Source organism: Schistocerca piceifrons, chromosome 1, assembly GCF_021461385.2.
Source record: "Schistocerca piceifrons isolate TAMUIC-IGC-003096 chromosome 1, iqSchPice1.1, whole genome shotgun sequence".
NCBI lineage: Eukaryota > Metazoa > Arthropoda > Insecta > Orthoptera > Acrididae > Schistocerca > Schistocerca piceifrons.
The window spans coordinates 365,935,995-365,957,920 of record NC_060138.1 but is presented as its reverse complement, the minus strand read 5'-3'; the positions used below and the strand labels follow the sequence as shown (position 1 = coordinate 365,957,920).

At 38.3% G+C, this 21,926-nt stretch overlaps 1 protein-coding gene across 2 annotated transcripts in view; it reads right to left on the bottom strand.

Annotated features, from left to right (window-relative positions):
* Window positions 1–1,404: 1,404 nt before the first annotated feature.
* The window catches only part of LOC124785919 (serine/threonine-protein phosphatase 2A 56 kDa regulatory subunit epsilon isoform), a 277,259-nt gene continuing 256,737 nt past the window's right edge, over window positions 1,405–21,926 (bottom strand). For both annotated transcript variants that reach the window (XM_047254221.1, XM_047254220.1), the window contains one exon: window positions 1,405–6,430. Coding sequence is in view for 1 of the 2 variants with exons in the window: in XM_047254220.1 (XP_047110176.1) it covers window positions 6,346–6,430 (85 nt within the window). In the remaining variant the exon portion in view is untranslated. The remainder of the gene's footprint in view (window positions 6,431–21,926) is intronic.

The following is a 21,926-nucleotide window of genomic DNA, read 5'->3' as shown; positions in this document are numbered from 1 at the left end:
TCATATCCCCATATGTTTTGTAAGTACTACAATGAGCCAGATGTCCCATTTGCCGACGTCAGTTTTACTAAACGAGGGTCGAAACTAATTGAGACTCTGGACGTACTATATCCCAATGGACACGCTATTAGCAAATTGAAAAAGACCGATTTAATGACCTTGCTGCAATTTGTACACCCGGTGTACAATGGTTATTACCGTAACTTGAAGACATCTGCACAGCCATGTGGCGACACCATCCCTGTAAATGATGATACGGATGATGAACATTAATGCCTCATGTGTATCTTGCCCAATGTTTGACTACAGTGTGTAAAGCAATAACGGCCTATTCCAAACATTTTGTGTATTACGGCCAGGTGTGCCAAAACAATAGTGGCCTAACCCACACAAAAAAAAAACAGTCTAAAAATACTATTACAGTTAACTCCAAGTATAGCCAGTTACCGGACACCATATCACATTATGTATACCAATCATTGCTATGTGCTGAAGGCCTTAATTGTCGAAAGCATCCAAGCCTGAGGAAGGAACGTTATGGTCTGGGGAATGTTTTCATGGCATTTCCTGGGTGATCTTGTCATTCTGGAATGCACAACGGATCAACAAAAGTATCCCATCTATCCTTGGGGACCATATCCACCCCTACACGACATTTGTTTTTCCTCTACATGATGGCATCTACAGCAGGACAAACAATATGTCACACAGCTTGCAGTGTATGTCTGTGGTTCGAAAAGAACCGAAATGAGTATACCATTATCCCCCGGCCACCAGACTCCCCAGATTCAAACCCGATTGAGTGTCTGTGGAGCCACCTCAACCACACTGGCTGTAGATCCTCAACTGATAAACCCTGCACAGCTGGTAATGGAACTTGAGTCGGCTGGGTTCCACAATGTCTTTCGGTCTTCTTGAAGCTCACTGACACTTCCTGCACGTCCGCACTATAGAAGGTGATTATTAAGGGTTTTGACAGGTGGTAGCATTAATGTGACACTGTCAAGTGTATAATTATATCAGAGGCAGAGAAATATGCCTTGGGCCACATTTATATTGGCTCACATGATAACGACTTTGCCAACAGTAGTCAAGCAGTCAGTTCTACCTGTGACTGGTAAAAAAGGTAAGTTTCTCTGTTTACTTTTTGCATGTGTATAAAATTTGTTTCCCTCACATGAAAAAACTTCTCTGGAATGTATAGCCTTATTAGCCAATAAAAACCTGTTAAAATGGCAGCAGTTACACAGCACATTTATAATATGTTATTGACAGAAACAGAAATTGAATATTCTAAAGTTAGCTACAGATCTGGACAAAATGGGAATTTGTGTAACTGCAGCTGTGAGGAATGATAAATGTTTTGGAAGAATATCTTTGGTTGAGATGATTACAAACACACTATACAGCACAAGTTGCAACTCTTTATTCATTTAAAATTTGGTTTCAATGCAATATACATACTAATAGTTTCCATGACACTTCAGATTCCTATAAAAGGCATTTTCCATCAGATCCGTTACTTCTCAAATCTGGAGGGAAGAAATGGGGAAAGTATATGTTCTCACTGATGCACATTATTTACATATAAAATAACACTGCTGGATCTGGGGGTAGGGTTTCTAACATGCAACAATGGCGAGAAAGTGGATTAACAGCACTAGTTGTTGTTTTGCTTCTGTAACAAGTTCTGTTTATGTGGAAATGTCCTGAGAAAGACAACTTTCTTCAATTACACATTATTTAGGTACATCTCACTTCTCTACAAAAGGGATGTGGCATATAAACAGTCAAGAAATTACTGATGTACATCACCTCTGCAGCACTCAATTCCTTAAAAATGCATTCTTTTACCCATATATATTTATCTCTCTCTGTCTCTCTCTCTCTCTCTCTCTCTCTCTCTCTCTCTCTCTCTCTCTCTTTCTCCCTTTCTCCTTCTGTCTCTTTTTTTTTAGGCAACCATGTAGACATTTCAACATTTAGTTTGTACCAGCTGAGGTCTAAGTAAATACAGCATACAAAAATTTAAATCAAGTATGAATTATCCTATGTTATGCAAAGTAACTGATATATATGGTCATCTGTGATTTGGCACAGAATAGTTGGGTAAATGTGTCAACATTTATTAGCTTCAGTTGACACGAGTCTACAGAATGGCAGTATTTTAACGCCCATAGTAAACATGTGACAATATGCATTCAGGTTTCAATCAGCTGTATATAAAGTTAGTAAACAGCACTGTGGAGGTATTAAAACTAAGAAATGACATTATGTGCAAGAATGACTCTTCCTCATTACAGTACACAATTATTACAGTCTCACAAAGCAAAAACGAGTTGAATTCTTACATCCTTGCATGCACACAATAAAAACATTCAACAAATTCAGAAGTAAAATACATACACATCATTATTACTCATGAATTGATAACTGTTGTTAAATCCTGGAGACAACTTTAAAACATGTGATTTTCTGTAATTCACTTTAATACAACAGATACACAAAACAAAATTTGTGTGTACAAGCACACTTTAATTCTCTCTCTCTCTCTCTCTTCTCTCTCTCTCTCTCTCTCTCACACACACACACACACACACACACACACACACACACACACACACACACACACACACACACAAATACGTATGTGCGGAAGTTTTGTGATCATCACAAAAATATGAATCACAGCAAACTACAACAAAATACACCATATGTTTTGTAATGATAAGCTGGAAACAAGAATAAAATGTTTTGTGATTTCTTTAATGCCTTGTAATGTGAAATGTGAAAAAAATCTATATAGTACTCATGATAAATCTCTGGTTTTGCTCTGTGACAAAATTGTCCCATTAACATTTATCACATTTCACAGTACAGGCTCACATACTTTATAAACTTCCACCGGCCTTCAGATTGTATGGTTCACTGTGCATGGGAATAGTTTACAAATGCATAATCACATCATTTACAAAATCAAACTGTTACATTACCAAACAATACATTCTGTTTATGAACTGGGACTCTTGTCATATCAAAGCCAAAAGTTTCTCCTTTTTATCAAAAGATAAAACCTGCAGTCTCATCAGTCACTTTGAATTTTTAGAACATCTTTTCTGTACAGGAATTTTGTAGGAACATATTTTTAGAACTATACACATAGCAACTATAAAATGAGGCAATAAAACCAATGATGGGAATAAATGAGCATGCAAACACACACACACACACACACACACACACACACACACACACACACACACACACACTCTCTCTCTCTCTCTCTCTCTCTCTCTCTCTCTCTCTCTCTCTCTCTCTCAAACAAAATGCTCTAGTGCTTTACCCAAAAAAGACAAGGTATTTGCCAGCACATAAGAGTGCTGAAATGATTGTTGTTGACAGTGTCACTTCATGGTCAAAACCAGACCTCACATATTACAGGTCCATTAATTTCCCTCTTATTGAACATGGCTGACATGCTGGTTTCCTCAGTTTTTCTGTATCTGATAATTCAGTCAAACTGACGATGTGTAAATTGCAGTGGGAATCACAACATTTATAAAAAGAGGGAGAAAAAAAGAAAAGAAAAGAGCAGTTCTAACTCAACCTGTCTAGTGGTGAAAATAAGAAGAGAAACAGGAGCCAAATGGAAGATATTCTGTTGTTTCAAACAACAGAACATGCTTTGCGTCTTACATTGGGGTCTTGGGGGGGGGGGGGGGGTAGTGAATATTAAGGTGTAAACAGGGGGAGGGGGGGGCCTTGGGTAGGTGCCTATGCCGCCATGTTTTTAAATAATGCCACAGCAAAATTATGTATAAAATTATGTTTATGTATGATTTTTAACTCTATCACGTATACAATGGAAATTAAGGTAGATTGATAGGTACAAATATTATGCACTATCAAACTGTTTACATATCGACACTGCTCACAAATAAGAATTTGTTTTTATTAACTGAAAATGTAAGTATCAAGTTAGCAGCTGTTTTAATTCATGGAAATCTTTCACATAACCAATTTTTTTTGTTTTGTTCTATTATCTTTGGCTACTCAACAAGTGCAAATCATTCCTGAAGAGTTAGAAGACACAACCTGGTTTAGTAATTGCAGAATTTACTTTTTTTGACAACTGCTCTCAGTTCATAATTGAAAAGTGTTTGTCCTATACCATGGCATGTGAAAAGTGAATGCATGATCAATCACATGATGTTTCCCACAAAATAGTGTTCAAGTATCAAAGATATGGTCAAGAAAAAGCACATGAAATTTGTATTTTTTCTAATTTGGAATAAAACCATGTTTGGACACTAGAAGCTGAACAAAAAGCAATGCACTTGAGAAGAATCATGATACTTATGTATTACAATAATCAAGTGAAATTGTTAAACCCACACCTACACATGTATAATGTATGGGGCTGCTGCCTAAACATGACTACTGCGTGCACCCTTTTACAGCGTGAGACTGATAGCTTTGCTTTTGCAAATGGCAGTATCAGTAGCATCTGTTATAATTTGTTATTTCTAAGACTAGTGATTAAATTCTGATAAATTTGCCCATTTTTAGTAACATTCGTGGGCTCTGGCACAATAAGAAGCCTGACTGACAGGAGCTTGACAACTTTCATTACTGCTTACTGTAACCCTTTCATCAGTCTTTGCATAATAAATACCGACACATATCTGTTTAGATTAACAAATGTTATCCCTCATGAAATCAAAGGCATATAAATGATCCCAAATTTTCTGAATCACTTTCAAGGTATCTGCACAAATACCATTTATTCATTGCTACAAAGAGCAGGGCGTGACGGGTTTGTGAATTCCATTATTCGATTGGAATGCTATTTTAAGCATAACTAACATCAAAGAGGTCCTGCCTCGAAATGTTTTATCCTGCTCAACAGAATAAACATTACCTGCTACTGGTACACTGAACAATGATAAAGTGAAATTTTTACAAAAGAAAAAGAAAACAAGAATAATAAATCATTATATTACAAGAAAACATAATCTAAAATTATCCTGTGAACTCTAAAAACAGCTTAAATTTCATTTTGCGTCCACTATAAAACAATTATGAGAATCCACATAATGCTAGCATCTGTTCAAGCCTCATACACAATTCTGGAATTGATAATATTACAGAATGACAGAACAATTCCAGTAAAACATTAAGCATTTCTTTATTAAACTAATAAGTGTCCAACAACTAGGTGACTGATGAATACAGTTCTTTTGTGGAATATACATATATACTTTTTTTAATATTTGAACAACAATGTGATTGCTAATACTATGACATTACAGTCACTCAGCAGCAGACTGGAAAAAATTGTCCAATATTACCTTACAAATTCAGCTCTTCAAAATAAATAAATAAATAAATAATGTGCAGTCAACCACTCTCTTTTCCAAAAACAATTAGCACTTACAAAATTCTGATCATTTACAAATGTTACATTCAAAGTGATGTTGGCAGGTAATGTTTCACACAAAGTTATTTTTTGGGGGGAGGGAATGGAAAAATGTGAAAGAATTCATTTCAGAAATAAAAAAAGGGGCACCCAAAGCCTGCTCCACACATCCGAAGGCTCAGTTGATATCTTTTATAAAAGACTGACAGGTCATATAGGCAAAAACTGTTTTCTTTAATGTTGTATTACCATAAATATCTACTCCAACATCACAAAAATAAACAGTGAAACTTTGACTATTTGGATTTTAGGGGAAAAAAATCAGAAAACAGAACTTTAAACAGAAAGGAGTAGCACTGATGAATTTACAATCATCTGAAAAGTAAACAAATTGCCTACAAGCACACTTAAATAAAAACTTTTGATTTACACATTAATTTTGTTGCAGATTTATTTTCTGAGGCATTTTTAAATGTATACATGCTATACAATATCTCATCAAATATATTTAATATTTATTAAGATTTCAGTCAGTGGAAATGCCAACAATTTGTGCAGAACAGTAGCACTTGGTGGATGCACATCAATATTCAGTTTATCTGCTAAGAATTATCTGGGTTTGGAGGTACACACAGAGGTGAACAATAATCCCGAATAATCCCGCCTGCCCAGTCTTGCTGCTTCTAGCTTCTGACATCATGTTCCCAACTCTCAAGACAAGTTAGAAGCTGAAGTAATCACATTCTTACAAATTTAGCTTAGCACCAATCTGGCTGCTACTTTTCCCATTTGCTCTACCAGACTAACACTGACAATCACCGAGAGCTTTTAGTCTGGTCACCACACACGTTCATCACACAACAAATATAACAGCAAATAAAGTTCTATGATTCTTCTTTATAGTACATCACTTAATCATGTTAGGGTTATTTCTTTTTTACTTTATTATTCACCTCCAGTTCTGCAAGCCTTTTCCACAGCTCATCTCTTTCTTTTTCTCTCTTCTTTTCCCTGCAACAACAAAATTATGTACTGTGAATATAATAATTTGAAATGAAGTGGAAGGGGCAAATCTTCAAACTTCAAAGGGAGCTGGGAAGAATCTAAGAAGGTACATTTCAGCTAAGTAAAATACTATGAAATTCAAGTGCAATCCAATGAAATAACTGAACCGTACAAAATATCATTTAACTAGGATGCTTATGTTATTTACAAAATTACTCAAAACCTTGATTTTAAGAGTTTCATTGAGACACTTTTCAAGAGTGGATATTTGACATGTGTAAAACATTTATATTCCTCTGGAACATCACCAACAATCGAAAATTTAAGTCTGACTAATTTTGCCATGCAGTCCTTCTCAATAGATTTGAGATTGTTGTTATTTACTGCTTTATATGCAGCTTTACTGTATGATTAAATGATGATGGCGTCCTCTTGGGTAAAATATTCCGGAGGTAAAATAGTCCCCCATTCGGATCTCCGGGAGGGGACTACTCAAGAGGACGTCGTTATCTGGAGAAAGAAAACTGGCGTTCTATGGATCGGAGCGTGGAATGTCAGATCCCTTAATGGGGCAGGTAGGTTAGAAAATTTAAAAACGGAAATGGATAGGTTAAAGTTAGATATAGTGGGAATTAGTGAAGTTCGGTGGCAGGAGGAACAAGACTTTTGGTCAGGTGATTACAGGGTTATAAATACAAAATCAAATTGAGGTAATGCAGGAGTAGGTTTAATAATGAATAAAAAAAATAGGAGTGCGGGTTAGCTACTACAAACAGCATAGTGAACGCATTATTGTGGCCAAGATAGACACAAAGCCCATGCCTACTACAGTAGTACAAGTTTATATGCCAACTAGCTCTGCAGATGATGAAGAAATTGATGAAATGTATGACGAGATAAAAGAGTCATTCAGGTAGTGAAGGGAGACGAAAATTTAATAGTCATGGGTGACTGGAATTCGTCAGTAGGAAAAGGGAGAGAAGGAAACATAGTAGGTGAATATGGATTGGGGGGAAGAAATGAAAGAGGAAGCCACCTTGTAGAATTTTGCACAGAGCATAACTTAATCATAGCTAACACTTGGTTCAAGAATCATAAAAGAAGGTTGTATACCTGGAAGAATCCTGGAGATACTAAAAGGTATCAGATAGATTATATAATGGTAAGACAGAGATTTAGGAACCAGGCTTTAAATTGTAAGACATTTCCAGGGGCAGATATGGATTCTGACCACAATCTCTTGGTTATGAACTGCAGATTGAAACTGAAGAAACTGCAAAAAGGTGGGAATTTAAGGAGATGGGACCTGGATAAACTGAAAGAACGAGAGGTTGTAGAGAGTTTCAGGGAGAGCATAAGGGAACAATTGACAGGAATGGGGAAACGAAATACAGTAGAAGAAGAATGGGTAGCTCTGAGGGATGAAGTAGTGAAGGCAGCAGACGATCAAGTAGGTAAAAAGACGAGGGCTAATAGAAATCCTTGGGTGACAGAAGAAATATTGAATTTAATTGATGAAAGGAGAAAATATAAAAATGCAGTAAATGAAGCAGGCAAAAAGGAATACAAACGTCTCAAAAATGAGATCGACAGGAAGTGCAAAATGGCTAAGCAGGGATGGCTAGAGGACAAATGTAAGGATGTAGAGGCTTGTCTCACTAGGGGTAAGATAGATACTGCCTACAGGAAAATTAGAGAGACCTTTGGAGAGAAGAGAACCACTTGTATGAATATCAAGAGCTCAGATGGCAACCCAGTTCTAAGCAAAGAAGGGAAGGCAGAAAGGTGGAAGGAGTATATAGAGGGTTTATACAAGGGCGATGTACTTGAGGACAATATTATGGAAATGGAAGAGGATGTAGATGAAGATGAAATGGGAGATACGATACTGCGTGAAGAGTTTGACAGAGCACTGAAAGACCCGAGTTGAAACAAGGCCCCGGGAGTAGACAACATTCCATTAGAACTACTGACGGCTTTGGGAGAGCCAGTCCTGACAAAACTCTACCATCTGGTGAGCAAGATGTATGAGACAGGTGAAATACCCTCAGACTTCAAGAAGAATATAATAATTCCAATCCCAAAGAAAGCAGGTGTTGACAGATGTGAAAATTACCGAACTATCAGTTTAATAAGTCACAGCTGCAAAATACTAACGCGAATTCTTTACAGACGAATGGAAAAACTGGTAGAAGCGGATCTCGGGGAAGATCAGTTTGGATTCCGTAGAAATGTTGAAACACCTGAGGCAATACTGACCTTACGAGTTATCTTAGAAGAAAGATTAAGAAAGGCAAACCTACGTTTCTAGCATTTGTAGACTTAGAGAAAGCTTTTGACAATGTTGACTGGAATACTCTCTTTCACATTCTAAAGGTGGCAGGGGTAAAATACAGGGAGCGAAAGGCTATTTACAATTTGTACAGAAACCAGATGGCAGTTATAAGAGTCGAGGGGCATGAAAGGGAAGCAGTGGTTGGGAAAGGAGTGAGACAGGGTTGTAGCCTCTCCCGGATGTTATTCAATCTGTATATTGAGCAAGCAGTAAAGGAAACAAAAGAAAAATTCGAAGTAGGTATTAAAATTCATGGAGAAGAAGTAAAAACTTTGAGGTTCGCCGATAACATTGTAATTCTGTCAGAGACAGCAAAGGACTTGGAAGAGCAGTTGAACAGAATGGACAGTGTCTTGAAAGGAGGATATAAGATGAACATCAACAAAAGCAAAATGAGGATAATGGAATGTAGTCAAATTAAATCGGGTGATGCTGAGGGAATTAGATTAGGAAATGAGACACTTAAAGTAGTAAAGGAGTTTTGCTATTTAGGGAGTAAAATAACTGATGATGGTCGAAGTAGAGAGGATATAAAATGTAGACTGGCAATGGCAAGGAAAGTGTTTCTCAAGAAGAGAAATTTATAAACATCGAGTATAGATTTAAGTGTCAGGAAGTCGTTTCTGAAAGTATTTGTATGGAGTGTAGCCATGTATGGAAGTGAAACATGGACGATAACTAGTTTGGACAAGAAGTGAATAGAAGCTTTCGAAATGTGGTGCTACAGAAGAATGCTGAAGTGAGGAGGTATTGAACAGGATTGGGGAGAAGAGAAGTTTGTGGCACAACTTGACTAGAAGAAGGGATCGGTTGGTAGGACATGTTTTGAGGCATCAAGGGATCACAAATTTAGCATTGGAGGGCAGCGTGGAGGGTAAGAATCGTAGAGGGAGACCAGGAGATGAATACACTAGGCAGATTCAGAAGGATGTAGGTTGCAGTAGGTACTGGGAGATGAAGAAGCTTGCACAGGATAGAGTAGCATGGAGAGCTGCATCAAACCAGTCTCAGGACTGAAGACCACAACAACAACATGGAGCTCTATAAAAATCTGGAGAAAGACTTGCATTTAAAGTAAAAAGTGTGGGTCCACAATGGACACATGAATTACTCCTACTACAATATTCAATGCCTTGACATATTTTCCAATGATTTTACGAAGCTGTTTATTATACTTTTGAAAAAGCTTATAATATTAGTTATTAACAGCCAATGGCTGAAATCCTGGAGTGTTCAATGTGACATGTTATCATTTTTGTAACCTGCATGTGAATAGTTTTTGTTTAATCATAAGGATACTCGGTTGATCCACAAGATTTAGTGGACTCCATTATTGAACATTCCACAATGAATGTGTGATGGCCAATGGGAAACAACCTTGAAACTTTTACATTTGCACCCAGGTTGTGTGTGTGTGTGTGTGTGTGTGTGTGTGTGTGTGTGTGTGTTTTCTGATGAGGGCCTGTCTGGCAGAAAGTTTTGTTTGACAGTCTCCTTGCTGTGTCTACCTGCGACCCCAGAATCTCTGCTATATGGTGAGTAGCAACTATCCTTTTCATAATACTGTATTATTGCATCCTGGATTTTCTGTTGTTTCAAAATACATATGCAATACTCTTCATTAAAACTTTCTTAATACCAAAATTACAATTTGAAATTTTGTGTCCGACATTGCTTACTCACTGAAGAGGCACGACTTCGAAAAAAGTATTCTGATATCAGAAATAGTGGAGCATATTACAAGCTTAAGAAGATTTACACAGCAGATTCTTAGCCAGTACATATTCATTAAAACAATACAAAAATACATGTCCTATTACTATGAATCTATGTACTACGCAAATGTCGTATCTACAAGAAGGAGAAGGAGGAGGAGGAAGTCATAAACTAGTTATAAAAAAGAAATGAATTTCAACAGTTACTAACCAGTAACAAGGGATGTGGCATAACATTTTAATGTTTCAGTCTTTCGACCTTGAAAACAGCAAACAACTATGAATGACTTCTACCAACAGTAATATATACACCCATATAGTATAAAAAGGCACAAAAATACTTGCTACAATTTCAATGAGGAGGATTCAAAAGGCCACATTACATTTCAATCTGCACGGAATGTTTTTCAGAGGGGATTTTTGTTGCATGCTGTAAACAGAGACTCCAAAATAAAATCTCAACTTAATTACACCTGGAAATATTGACTGATAATCTAAAAAACCTTAAGACACCCTAATCAGAAAAAAGAGAATAATATTAATTCCAATGCTTATATTCAAACCCCACTCACAGAAAAGGGCAAATTATTCAGCAAGTTATCAGTTAAAAAAAACCACACACATCTTGCTCAAAATATAAAAACACTGATTTACTTAGCTGTACAAATCTTACTGTCTCACTGGCTTATTAAAAGAGATGCAAGATGGAAGACTGTTGAAAGGACTGCAGAGCTACCTTCGCACTATCACAGCCATTTTCATCCTCTCTCTGTAACATCGGTATTCTCACATTACAAACTACTTGGTTTCTAAGAAATTTATTACATAATTTAAGGAACTAAATTACACCATTTCAAAATTTAAGTACCGCAATTACTTCCTGAAATCACACTTGTGCTGTTTGAACACATCAATTTTGTTTACAACATTTATACTGCCACTTCACTGGATTCACTCGTGCCCAAAAGGGCCCTCATAACCGTTTGTAGGCTTATCAGAAAACGTTAACTGATTACCAGTTTTTGGGTTTTCAGTCGAGTTATCAGCAACAGACTTCACAGTTTTAATTACATGTATTGTCACCTCTGCAAATTGTAGATGAAAAATACAATTTAGAGCATATTGCTATTCACCACATCGAGGAGGCATCAGACAGTAGACCAGCACATTTAAAAGTAGACTTCAAGACTGCTGTAAAATATGGCTTTGCCCAAAATCTGATATTTTACCACAGTCTACTTTTACATGTGCCAGTCTGCTGCTCAACACTGCCTCTGGATGGTGAATGGAAGTTAGAAGACAAAAAATGCAATGAACATCAGTTGAACTGATGACAGTAAATCAAGGTGAGAAATAATCAAGTCAGCAGGTGAGTAGGCTCATGGGCACTGCACGCGACGGGGACAGTCCCTCCTCCTGCAGCTGTCCCACCCCCCAACTGGTACAAAGAAGGGAATAGCACTCACTGTTCATCGAAATACCATCCCTACTATCGATAATAGGATACATCAGAGAAAAGGGCTAACCACATCTAAAAGCAATTAAAACAATAAAAAAGAGATGACAGAGGTTGCTGCAAAAGAGGGAGCGTAGAGGGGTCCCCTAACACCCATCATGTGGGGGAAGATGCCCAACCTTAATGCCCCACCCCCTGCTCCATACATGGTTTAAAATGTTGTATCTGACAATAAAAATCCCCTTTACCTGACAAAAATCGAGAACCAGCTAAATTGTCTGGGAATCATCCGACAATACTGAGGGTCAAGAATCCAAAAAACCCTGCTTAGCCCAGAGAGCCAGAAGGAGGTGCCATTCTGCCAAGACGTAAGCTACGTTCTGTAAGGTTCTGGAATGACAATGTGGATGTAGCTTGTTGCATAAAATAAAACTACGGTTTAAATATGGCCGATTTAGAGATGACAATATGGTAGATTTGTTCTGAGATGACTAGGTTCCAGTAAATAAGGAAAAGTAGCAATACCCACATCTTACAGTGGGTTGGGCAAGGATGCAGAGAGTATTAAACTCCTGCTTGCAACTAGTACTTAGATGAAGAATATGGGGCAGCCAAGTCCGATTTTTAGCAAAAAAGAGGCCCAAAAACTGGGACTGTGCAAGAACATCCAAGCACTGGGTACCCAAGCAGATATTTGGGTCAGGAAGGGCCATGGAATGGTAACATCGAATTTCTGCCTGGCTTCATGATAGGGATGGCGATACCATCTTCCTGTTGTCAAAGAAAACTACTCTTAGCCAGATATTGTTGAAGATTGAGTAGATGTACCCTGGAAATAAAATTAAAATGTTCTATCGTAAGAACTGGGGTCTGGGAACTTATCATGAGACGAGGCAACAATTTGCATCAGTTCCCAGTCAGTGAAAGGATGATTACAGGTTTGTTACCGAGTAAAACATAAGATGTCTTCAACTTGGCATTTCTGCATGAGAAAGGTTGCCGGGTACAAAAAACCCTGCTGAATGGCAAGACCTGAAACGGTCGGCCTTTGGTGGCCCAGAAGACTATGGAGTTTGTCTCATACCTGGGAGTAGAAGACACTGTTCCCAAGGAGGGGCCATAGTGCTCCCAGCACTACCACATTTACTCAAGTACAAGACAACCCTCAACCTAAGATGACCACACTCCTTTTAAGAAACTCCTCCAGAAAAATTTATTTTTGAACATGTTCCAACTATCAAATTTTTATTGACGTTAGTTATCTGCCAAAAATGTTAACATCACACCTACTCTAAACTTGTGCAATTTATTTATTGTCTATGATTTGATAATATGAGGAGGAATAAAATGAACAAAAAGAAATTGTTTACATTAATTTTTATCTTCACTGTATTTTTTTGTTTAGCCTGTTGCCTCTGGCACCATTATTTTTAGTAAGCATCCTAACAGGATAGCTTTGAAACTTGTTTCTTTGTTGTTAATATTTAGTGGTTCTTCCAAATACATTGAGATTTCTTTTTTTTTCTGAACACATTGCAGGTTTCATTTCTATATTGATTTGAGAATGTTACAATGTCTTTTGCTACAAAAACATATGATCCGCCCACCGCTCTCTCATTGGCTGTGTAGAATCGCACCTGACACACACCCTGTTGTTCCCATCATCCCTCAAAGTGAATATCTACGACAATGCTGCGGGAAACCATAAGTATGTCACTGGCTCCAATCTAGACTGTTAGCATTCTCTTCAGAAATGTCTGCTATTGTTGAGTATTTGTCCAATTTTAAAGTCACTTCAATTCCAAGTACAAATAGATTCAAGCAAACTGCAGTTTCAAAATGGTTACAAAAGACCAAAATACACAGTATAGATTCCCACACAAAATTTGCTGCCCGCTCACAGTTCCTCTCCCCACCCTCATGATAGTTCTCAGCCAAGCTGGTGTCACTGTTCCCCCTCCAGGCCTTCTGTAGTGCAGTGCTTGAGCAACAGTGAAACACAGATGGAAATATCTTCTAGGCACAGCCATGTGTAACAACAGAAAATAATACATAAATAAAAGATCGTAATCATGATTCAGTCCAATTCTCAAACTTTCGCTCATTCTGTTATCTAGTGACGTCTATTGATACTGTCTCCACAACAGTTCTTTCTGCTGTATTTTATTCTTCCACTTTCTTTGTTGTTTCATCTGAATGCCACCATCTTGTTCTACAGCTGATTAAAAGCTGGTAACATTTAGCCTGGTATTCTGATACATGAATTGCAACTGAATTTTTCATTTGCAACCCACTTCTTAAGTAATTTGTTTCTCATAATCATATGAAATATTGAATTAAGTTCAGAATGAAGTAATGGTTTTTAAAGGACAAGTTTTTTGCCTTGGTATGTTACCTTCACTTAAAAAGCAGTATAAATGTATGTGTATGGTATCCATACATGTGAGAGAGTTTTTATTGCAAACCTGTTCAAAAACAACAAAAGTATCTAATCAGATAGAATTTAATGCTATTTCCTCCTGTGTTTCACCAAAATTGTTAATTGTTTACACAGAGCATTGGATTGTTGTAGTGGCTAGTTCACAGTTTCTTGCATACCTGTTGCACCAGTGCCACGAGTAAAATATCAATCGATTGTTCAAGCAAGATCGATACTGTCAAGTGCTTTGGCTTATCAGGAAATATTGAGTGTATCTGAACGAAAGTATTGTATCCTATAACCCATGACCTTTGGAATTCTTCACAATAAATTTGTATGAAACATAAATAGCCAAAGCTTCAACGGTACATATGAGACAACCCCTACATCAATCTATTGAACACTGTAGAAACATTGAGCTTGGCAGCAACAGTTTAATCTATGAATATAAGACAATCCCTTATTTTTTGAATGACGAATTTTGGAAAAAAAACCTAGTACTGCCAGTCAGCTCTTCAAAGCATCCAATGTGGAAGGGAAAGGAAGGGAAATGTTGTGAAGGGGAAGAGGAGACAGGATCACCAGAAAAGTGGTCACCATTAAAAAAAATAATCTTTAGTGACCATTGTAGCAAAAAGAGATCACTAGCTCAATAGCTGAGAAGATGCCATTGGCACTGAAATGGATTGGAGTACCACTACTGTGCACACAAAGATCATAACTGGTAAGATTCTGGTCAATCACAAGGCCTCTACCAGATGAAGTGATACTCCCCCACAGAGGGTGGTACACATTGAAATCCCCAAATAGGAGAAAAGGGAGCAAACTTGTTGACTAAAGGTGGTCAACTCGATGTAATAGTAGCCCAAATGGTGGTAAATAAATATTGAAAATGGTGATCGTTGAGATCATTTGCACCTCCACCGCTACTGTTTCCAATGTGGTACAAAAGGGAATCCACTAACTGACATCTGCAAAGACCAGTGCACAGGCCGTCTCATCATTACCATGGTTCTAACAGAATGCACTATAACCGCAGATCATTGGGGAATGGTCACCTGTGAAGCATCTCATAGAGCTACACAAAATGCAAAAGAGGAGGAAGTAACAAGTTTTACTTTCAGCAGGTGACAGTAATAGCTCTTATAGTTATAATGACTGATGACATCACAGTTGCCCAAGTTAAGTGTGAACGGCCAGGAGGACCAGTCATACCCCAGGATCACTGCCTGTCATTAGTGGCGATGAAATCACATCAATGGACATTGGTTCAGAATCCGGTGGCATAGTGGGGTCTGCTGCCTGCAGGAACACCTGAGGACCCTTTCCAGGTTATTATTTTTCTCCTCCCCTACCACCTTAAGTGGTTGAGATAATTGTGGGGGCTGACCTGCAAGGAGTGTGGGACAGATGAACAGACCGTCTTGGGACTAGCAGGTTGCGGTTTCTTTGTCCTGGCTTGCTTTGAGCCTATGGTCTGAGGGTTTCTGGTGAAAGAGGTCCTGAGAGGGAGTCCCGCCACTGGAGGAAGAAGCTCCTTCTCTGGCTGGGTGTGGCAAGTGGTTCCATAATATGGTGCCACTGGAACCACAAGAAAATAGGGCGGTGGGAAACCTGCTTTGAAAAAACTGAGGTGTGGCGTGGGAAAGAACGGGAGGGTTGATGATGGCTATGACTTTTGCATAATTAGTTATCATGTCAACAGGACATAGACATCACGATTATTTATTTATTTTTATTTATTGCAGTTCAGTCTATGACAGGTTGTTAACAGGCTTATATTCTTGTACCTTTTCTTAAGGACTTGGTAAACCATTGCATGAGGAGGATGGTGTTCTGTACAACTGCAGTTTTTCATAAGGACTACCTTTGCTGAGCAATAGTCTGCAGTTTCTGCACTTTGCCTCCGCAGTGCAGCAGGATGACGTATAACCAAAGTGTGAGCTCCAGAAACAACTTATGGGTGGCAGTACATAAGGCTTCTTGTCACAGCTATATAACCATGATTAACTTTCTCAGAGGGTACTTCCTCCAAAGGCTTAAACGAAACCGCCTGTATCCTCGAGATATTTTTGTTTGTGCTGTACAAATTGTATGCCTCGCCATTTTGAGATTGTCCTCTAGCTCCTCATCTGTCTGGAATGTAAGATCTTTGTGGACGATGACTCCTTGGACAATATTCAAAGCTTTGTATGGAGCAATGGTTGCTGGTAAGTCACTCATTTGTTCAAATGCCTTAAAATCTGTAGATTGTCCGGCAGGGAGGGGCTTTAATCAGTAATTGTTCCTGATGACTCAGAGTCTCCAAATTTACCCTCATTGTGTTCCACAAAAATAATAATTCATATGCTAAAAATATCGCCATCTGTTCCAGTACATACCAAGAACTGAAAAAATTGTTTCACTCCAAATCATTTGGCTTATCCCTCTTCACAGGGCAGCCAGGGTATGGAAAGCAGTAGGAATGCAACTGTCCATATTGAAACTTCTATATCTGTCTAATGAGACAGCCAGATAAGAATGCCATTATCTGTCTAATGAGACAGCCAGATAAGAGTGTCATTGTTATGGTTCAATCTGAAATATTTCATGTGCGAAATGTCCGCCCTGATGCCAGCACGTGATGGCCATTGTTATGAGTCTTGGTGCGCCAGGAAGACGAGCAACTACTTCTTGGCAAGTATAGGAAGCTAGCAGGTCAGACATGAGCAGTGTGGTCCCTGTGGAGTCATGTCAGATTGGCCACTATAGTGCCTTTCAAGAGCATGTACAAGACTATGTACGTACTATGTGCAGGTGATTTTGGACACGGCATGCAGTAAGGCACTATTTAAGGCATTCTTCCTGTCAGTCCACACTACGGGGTAGGCGTGGTGAAGGCGGGGGTGGGGGTGGGTGGGGGGGGGGGGGGGGGGGGTGGGGGTGGTGGTGAAGGGGGACTGAGAATGAAAGTGAAATCTAAAGGGCACCAATAATTACTTCAGCCAAAAGGCGACAAAGTAACTAAGCAGAGGCCAATAAACTACCTACTGCTAAGCCAGACAGGTTCTATAAATTACCTACATTGGAAATACAGTCAAATGGACCCATACTAGCTTTTCATTTACCTATTCGACAAAAGACATCTCGTACACCATCAAACACAGAGCAAGCTTCAAAATCAGTCATCTTATCTACTAATTCCACTGCAGTCATCATGCACCTTATGTATGCATGGCAACAAGTCACTTATCCACATGGAAGCATATCAGTCTCCAAACTGTGGGGGCATTACATTACATCACTCATGTTTCACCCCATTGCTTTGGTGATTGTCAACAGGATTACTCTACTTCTACATTTTGCTTCTCTTCCCATTCCCAATACGCCCCTAACCCCCCTCTCAGCAGTTGCAGACAACCCCCCCCCCCCCCCCCCCCCCCGGTCCCTTGCATATTTACATATTTTGACTGTTCTTTCATTTATGGAATTTCATTTATACAGCACTTGCAACACTCAAAAGTTCTGTTTCCATTGTACATAGTCCTATTTACTTTTCATTTAGTGCTTTTACTTTCATATGTTGATATATCAGTTGCTTATACCCCCAAACTCCAGGTATCCGATTATATATTTGTGCATGTAGCTTCTCATTCATATATTATTTACTCTTCCTTTGGCATTGTGTAACTTCTAAACCATATTTTTTACCACCATTAACCACCATCATTTCTCTCAATGGCTTATATTCTAGTACTGCCTTTTTAATTTTCGACATCCTCTAGTACTACATCCCCCCCCCCCCCCCCCCCCCAACAAGCCCCACATTCATTCATTCATGTTGTTCTAAGCCTCTTCCGGTCTCATCAGGAGATTCCTTCATGCTGTGAGGATAATTTAATGCATCTTATCACAGAGATCAACATCCATACTCTCTAATGGTTAGGACAACATTTTTTCCACCATCTGCAGGAGCTATCAAAGTTACTTTATGCAGCTTCCATCTGGCATACTACCACTCACCAAAGAATTCACTAATTCCACCCAACCTCTGTTAATCTCTTAAAGCTTGTTGATCACCTCTGCTTTCTATAACTCACAGAAACTTGTTTACCATTAGATGAAACATACAACTCCCGAACACCCCCTCCATACTCTAATTAATGTCGTTAACCTATTTAAACATCAAAAGGGGTAGAGTGTTTCATACTGTTTTTATTACATGTGCTAATCTCTATGCAAGGATTTACTATATGCCCCAACAGAGAAACTTTTTGATAAAACAGCAAGTATTTAAAAACAAACTACATTCTCATTTCTGAGTGATGTACTGGAATAATTTAACAAAAATATAAGGCCAATTGTTATATTTTGGATCCTTATAAGACCTGACAAGAGCCTACTTCCATGGAAAGCATTTTCTTTACCACTTATTTGAATAATGACTGCCATATATTGTCTCCCCTTTCCAAGAGTTTCTCACCTACAACCAACCATCCATGACCTACCAACCAATCTAGGCCTAAACGTTCTTGTCACTTTCAAGAGCTCTGACACTTTGGCCATAATAACAGAGATAAAACAGGCTACATTACTAAGTGCTCTGTTATCTGTCCAATATATCCAATTATAAACATTACGATTATGTAGCAATCTCTGAAATGCAACTATAATATTAAATATTGAGTCCATCCTAAAACATGTCACCTCAGTCACCCCCCCCCCCCCCTCCTGTTTTTCATGATAGTAACACCCATTACATCCATCTTTCACCTGCACATAAATCTCCCAAACCTAACTCTACTGGTCTCTCCAAATACAGACAATTGAAGGGTTGACTTGAAGAAGGATATAAGTGCCAAAATGTAAAATTTGCGGAGAAGGGAAAAATGTAACTACAATATTAAAAATGCTTTATTTGTTTAATTTTTGTGTACAATCACCGTCGTTTTGGGTTCTGAACTATTATCATGAATAGCGTTATCAAAAATTTATATAAAGCATTGTTACCCACAACAGTACAAAATTAAGGAAGAACATACACCCTTGTAGAACTCATGATATTTTGGATCCCAGTAATCAAGCATTGTCAATAAATCTTTTACTTGACATCACTTACGGATACTACTTGTGAATCATTGTTGAAGGCGTGTATGTTCTTGAATTTTGCAGCTTTCCCCTTCTTGAAAATAGTATGACTCTCCAACCCCTTCATTTCATTTCATTTCACTGAAGGTTTTCTTTGTTTAAATTAGTGATGATGTGTTTAGACACACGTTAAGAGACAGAGGTGACATCAAAGGAATCAGATTCTTCCAATGTCACCACTTGAAATGGATTTTGTAACTGTGCAGTTCTCACTAAAGTGTGAATTTCTTTAGGCACCACTGCCTTGCAAACATGTTTTCGTTTCTCAATAATGCTGAAGTTTCAATCACAAGGTCTACGAGAATGTCCGGAGACCAGAAACTTCAGATTAATGGAATCTTAGTATTCTCTGACTACTAGAAACATTAGTAGGAGCAGCACCATCCTCTTCTTATTCTATCCAGCTCAGTTGTCATACAATATTTGCAGCTGGCAGGTGTAACCTAAGTGGACACAGTTTTTAAAAACATGATGCAACCCGGTTGCCTCCACATCCTCCAACTGCTTTGCGCCACATACGCATGAAAGTAGAATTTCCCAAATGAATGCAAAAGTTGTAGTTTAACTGTTGAAACATGTAGAACATGCTACTGTGTGTAAAAGTGAGTGTGAACATAACCTGTTGCATATCAACAGCCATAGTTGCTACAGTGCTTTAAGAATATTAATAGATACCATATAATCAGAAAGAAGTCTTTGAGTTTTCTCAGCTTTCCTGAGGTGAAGCCCTTTTGTAGCTATTACATAGAATCTGGATGCTCCACAACTGGCAGTTATTTCACAGATCAATTGATCGCAGACGGGGGAAGCACCGACTCTCAGCCGTCTTAACTGGAAATTGGGAAATTCCCTCTTGAAACCTCTGCAGTAAAACTGATCATCGCTGTGTGTGTCAGCAACATCCTGCTTTAATGCAAGATGCAGCCGATTAATATTAACCCTACGGTGGGCGTGCCTTTCATACTTCCATGAGTGGGTGCATTGTGGCTTTTACACTGCAATGAGTATTACATATTTAACCTAAGTAAAAATAATCTTTATGTATTTGTTGCCTTCACAATTCTATATTATTTTCATTGCAATTTATAACATGCCGATATTCTTTATTGCATTCATGGTTCTTTTAATCATATAACTTAAATGCACTGATTCGTGTAAAAAGAAAGTAACAAGGGAACACATTATGAAATGGAGCATTCATAAACTTCCACTCCTATTTATGATTGTCAATAAATTAGTCAACTTTCATCTGCAGCTCATTTTCACATTGCACACATTTTGTATCAATGACACTATGTTTCTTGCATACATTTTTCTTGCATTGGATACATACTGTTTTGGTTCTGTTGTTTTTATGTCTGCCACATATTTAACAAATTCCAGGTTTTGTTGGCTCCTTGGTCTCTTCTTCATGTCTGTACTTGGTCAAGAAGGCGTGAATATCCTTGGGAAGTCTCAAGTAATGCTCGTTGATTCAAATGTTCTTCCATTATGTCCAGAGCAAGATGTATCAAAAAATTAGTCTCCCTTCTTTATTATCAGGATTGTTGAATTTGAAAATAATGTTTGCATTTATCACAGCAATATCTAGATGTCTGCAGAAATGTGCAAGTGGCCATTGTTGCATTATTCTGGAAGTACTGTAGGATGAGCACATCTGATGTACAGTGTCTACTTCTCCTTTGGTAGCATTGTAGTCCAAATTCACTCTTGATCTATTTCATTTGTGCTGAGCATTGTTGATTAAAAAAAAAAAATCACAGCTTTGTTCATTTAATGAATAGTTGAGACCATACAAAAATCGTCTTGAAAACCAAAGAGACATGACTGGGCATCCTGGGTTTTATTTGCTTGCAATTCTTTAAGTACTTCTTCTTCTTCTTCTTATTCTTATTATTATTATTCTTTTTTGTGGTTCGCAAGAAAGCCAAACCTTTGCCAAGGAAATTTTCAGCCAGAGGGTAGCTACTGTAGTAATAGTCCGTCGTAAGATTTCTGTTTGTTTTCCCAATTGGTGTCACTAATCTTTGCACAATGACATCAGGTTTGTTAGACTTCAGGTAGGGTCCTGGCATCTGCTTGCCACAGTAAATTTCGAAGTTAAGTGTGTAAAATGTTTTGGCATCACACAAGGCATAAATCTTGAGCCCACATTCTGCAGGCTTATTAGGGATATAGTGTACAAATCCGCAGCATCCTCTGAAGGGATGCAACATCTCGTCAATAGTGACGAACTTGCTGACATTGTACTGAGCAAGGCAGTTGTTGACTAATTGATGGAAGTCCCAAACAGGTGCTAGTTTGCCACTTTGTTTTCTTTCATTCCGGGTACCTAGGTCGTCAAACCTAAGAGTTCAAAGCAGAAAGCAAAAGTGCTTATAGCTGAAGAGAGCTCATAAAATATTCATTCCTGCACCATCTGCATCCCACAGTTCACAGCAATTCGTGTG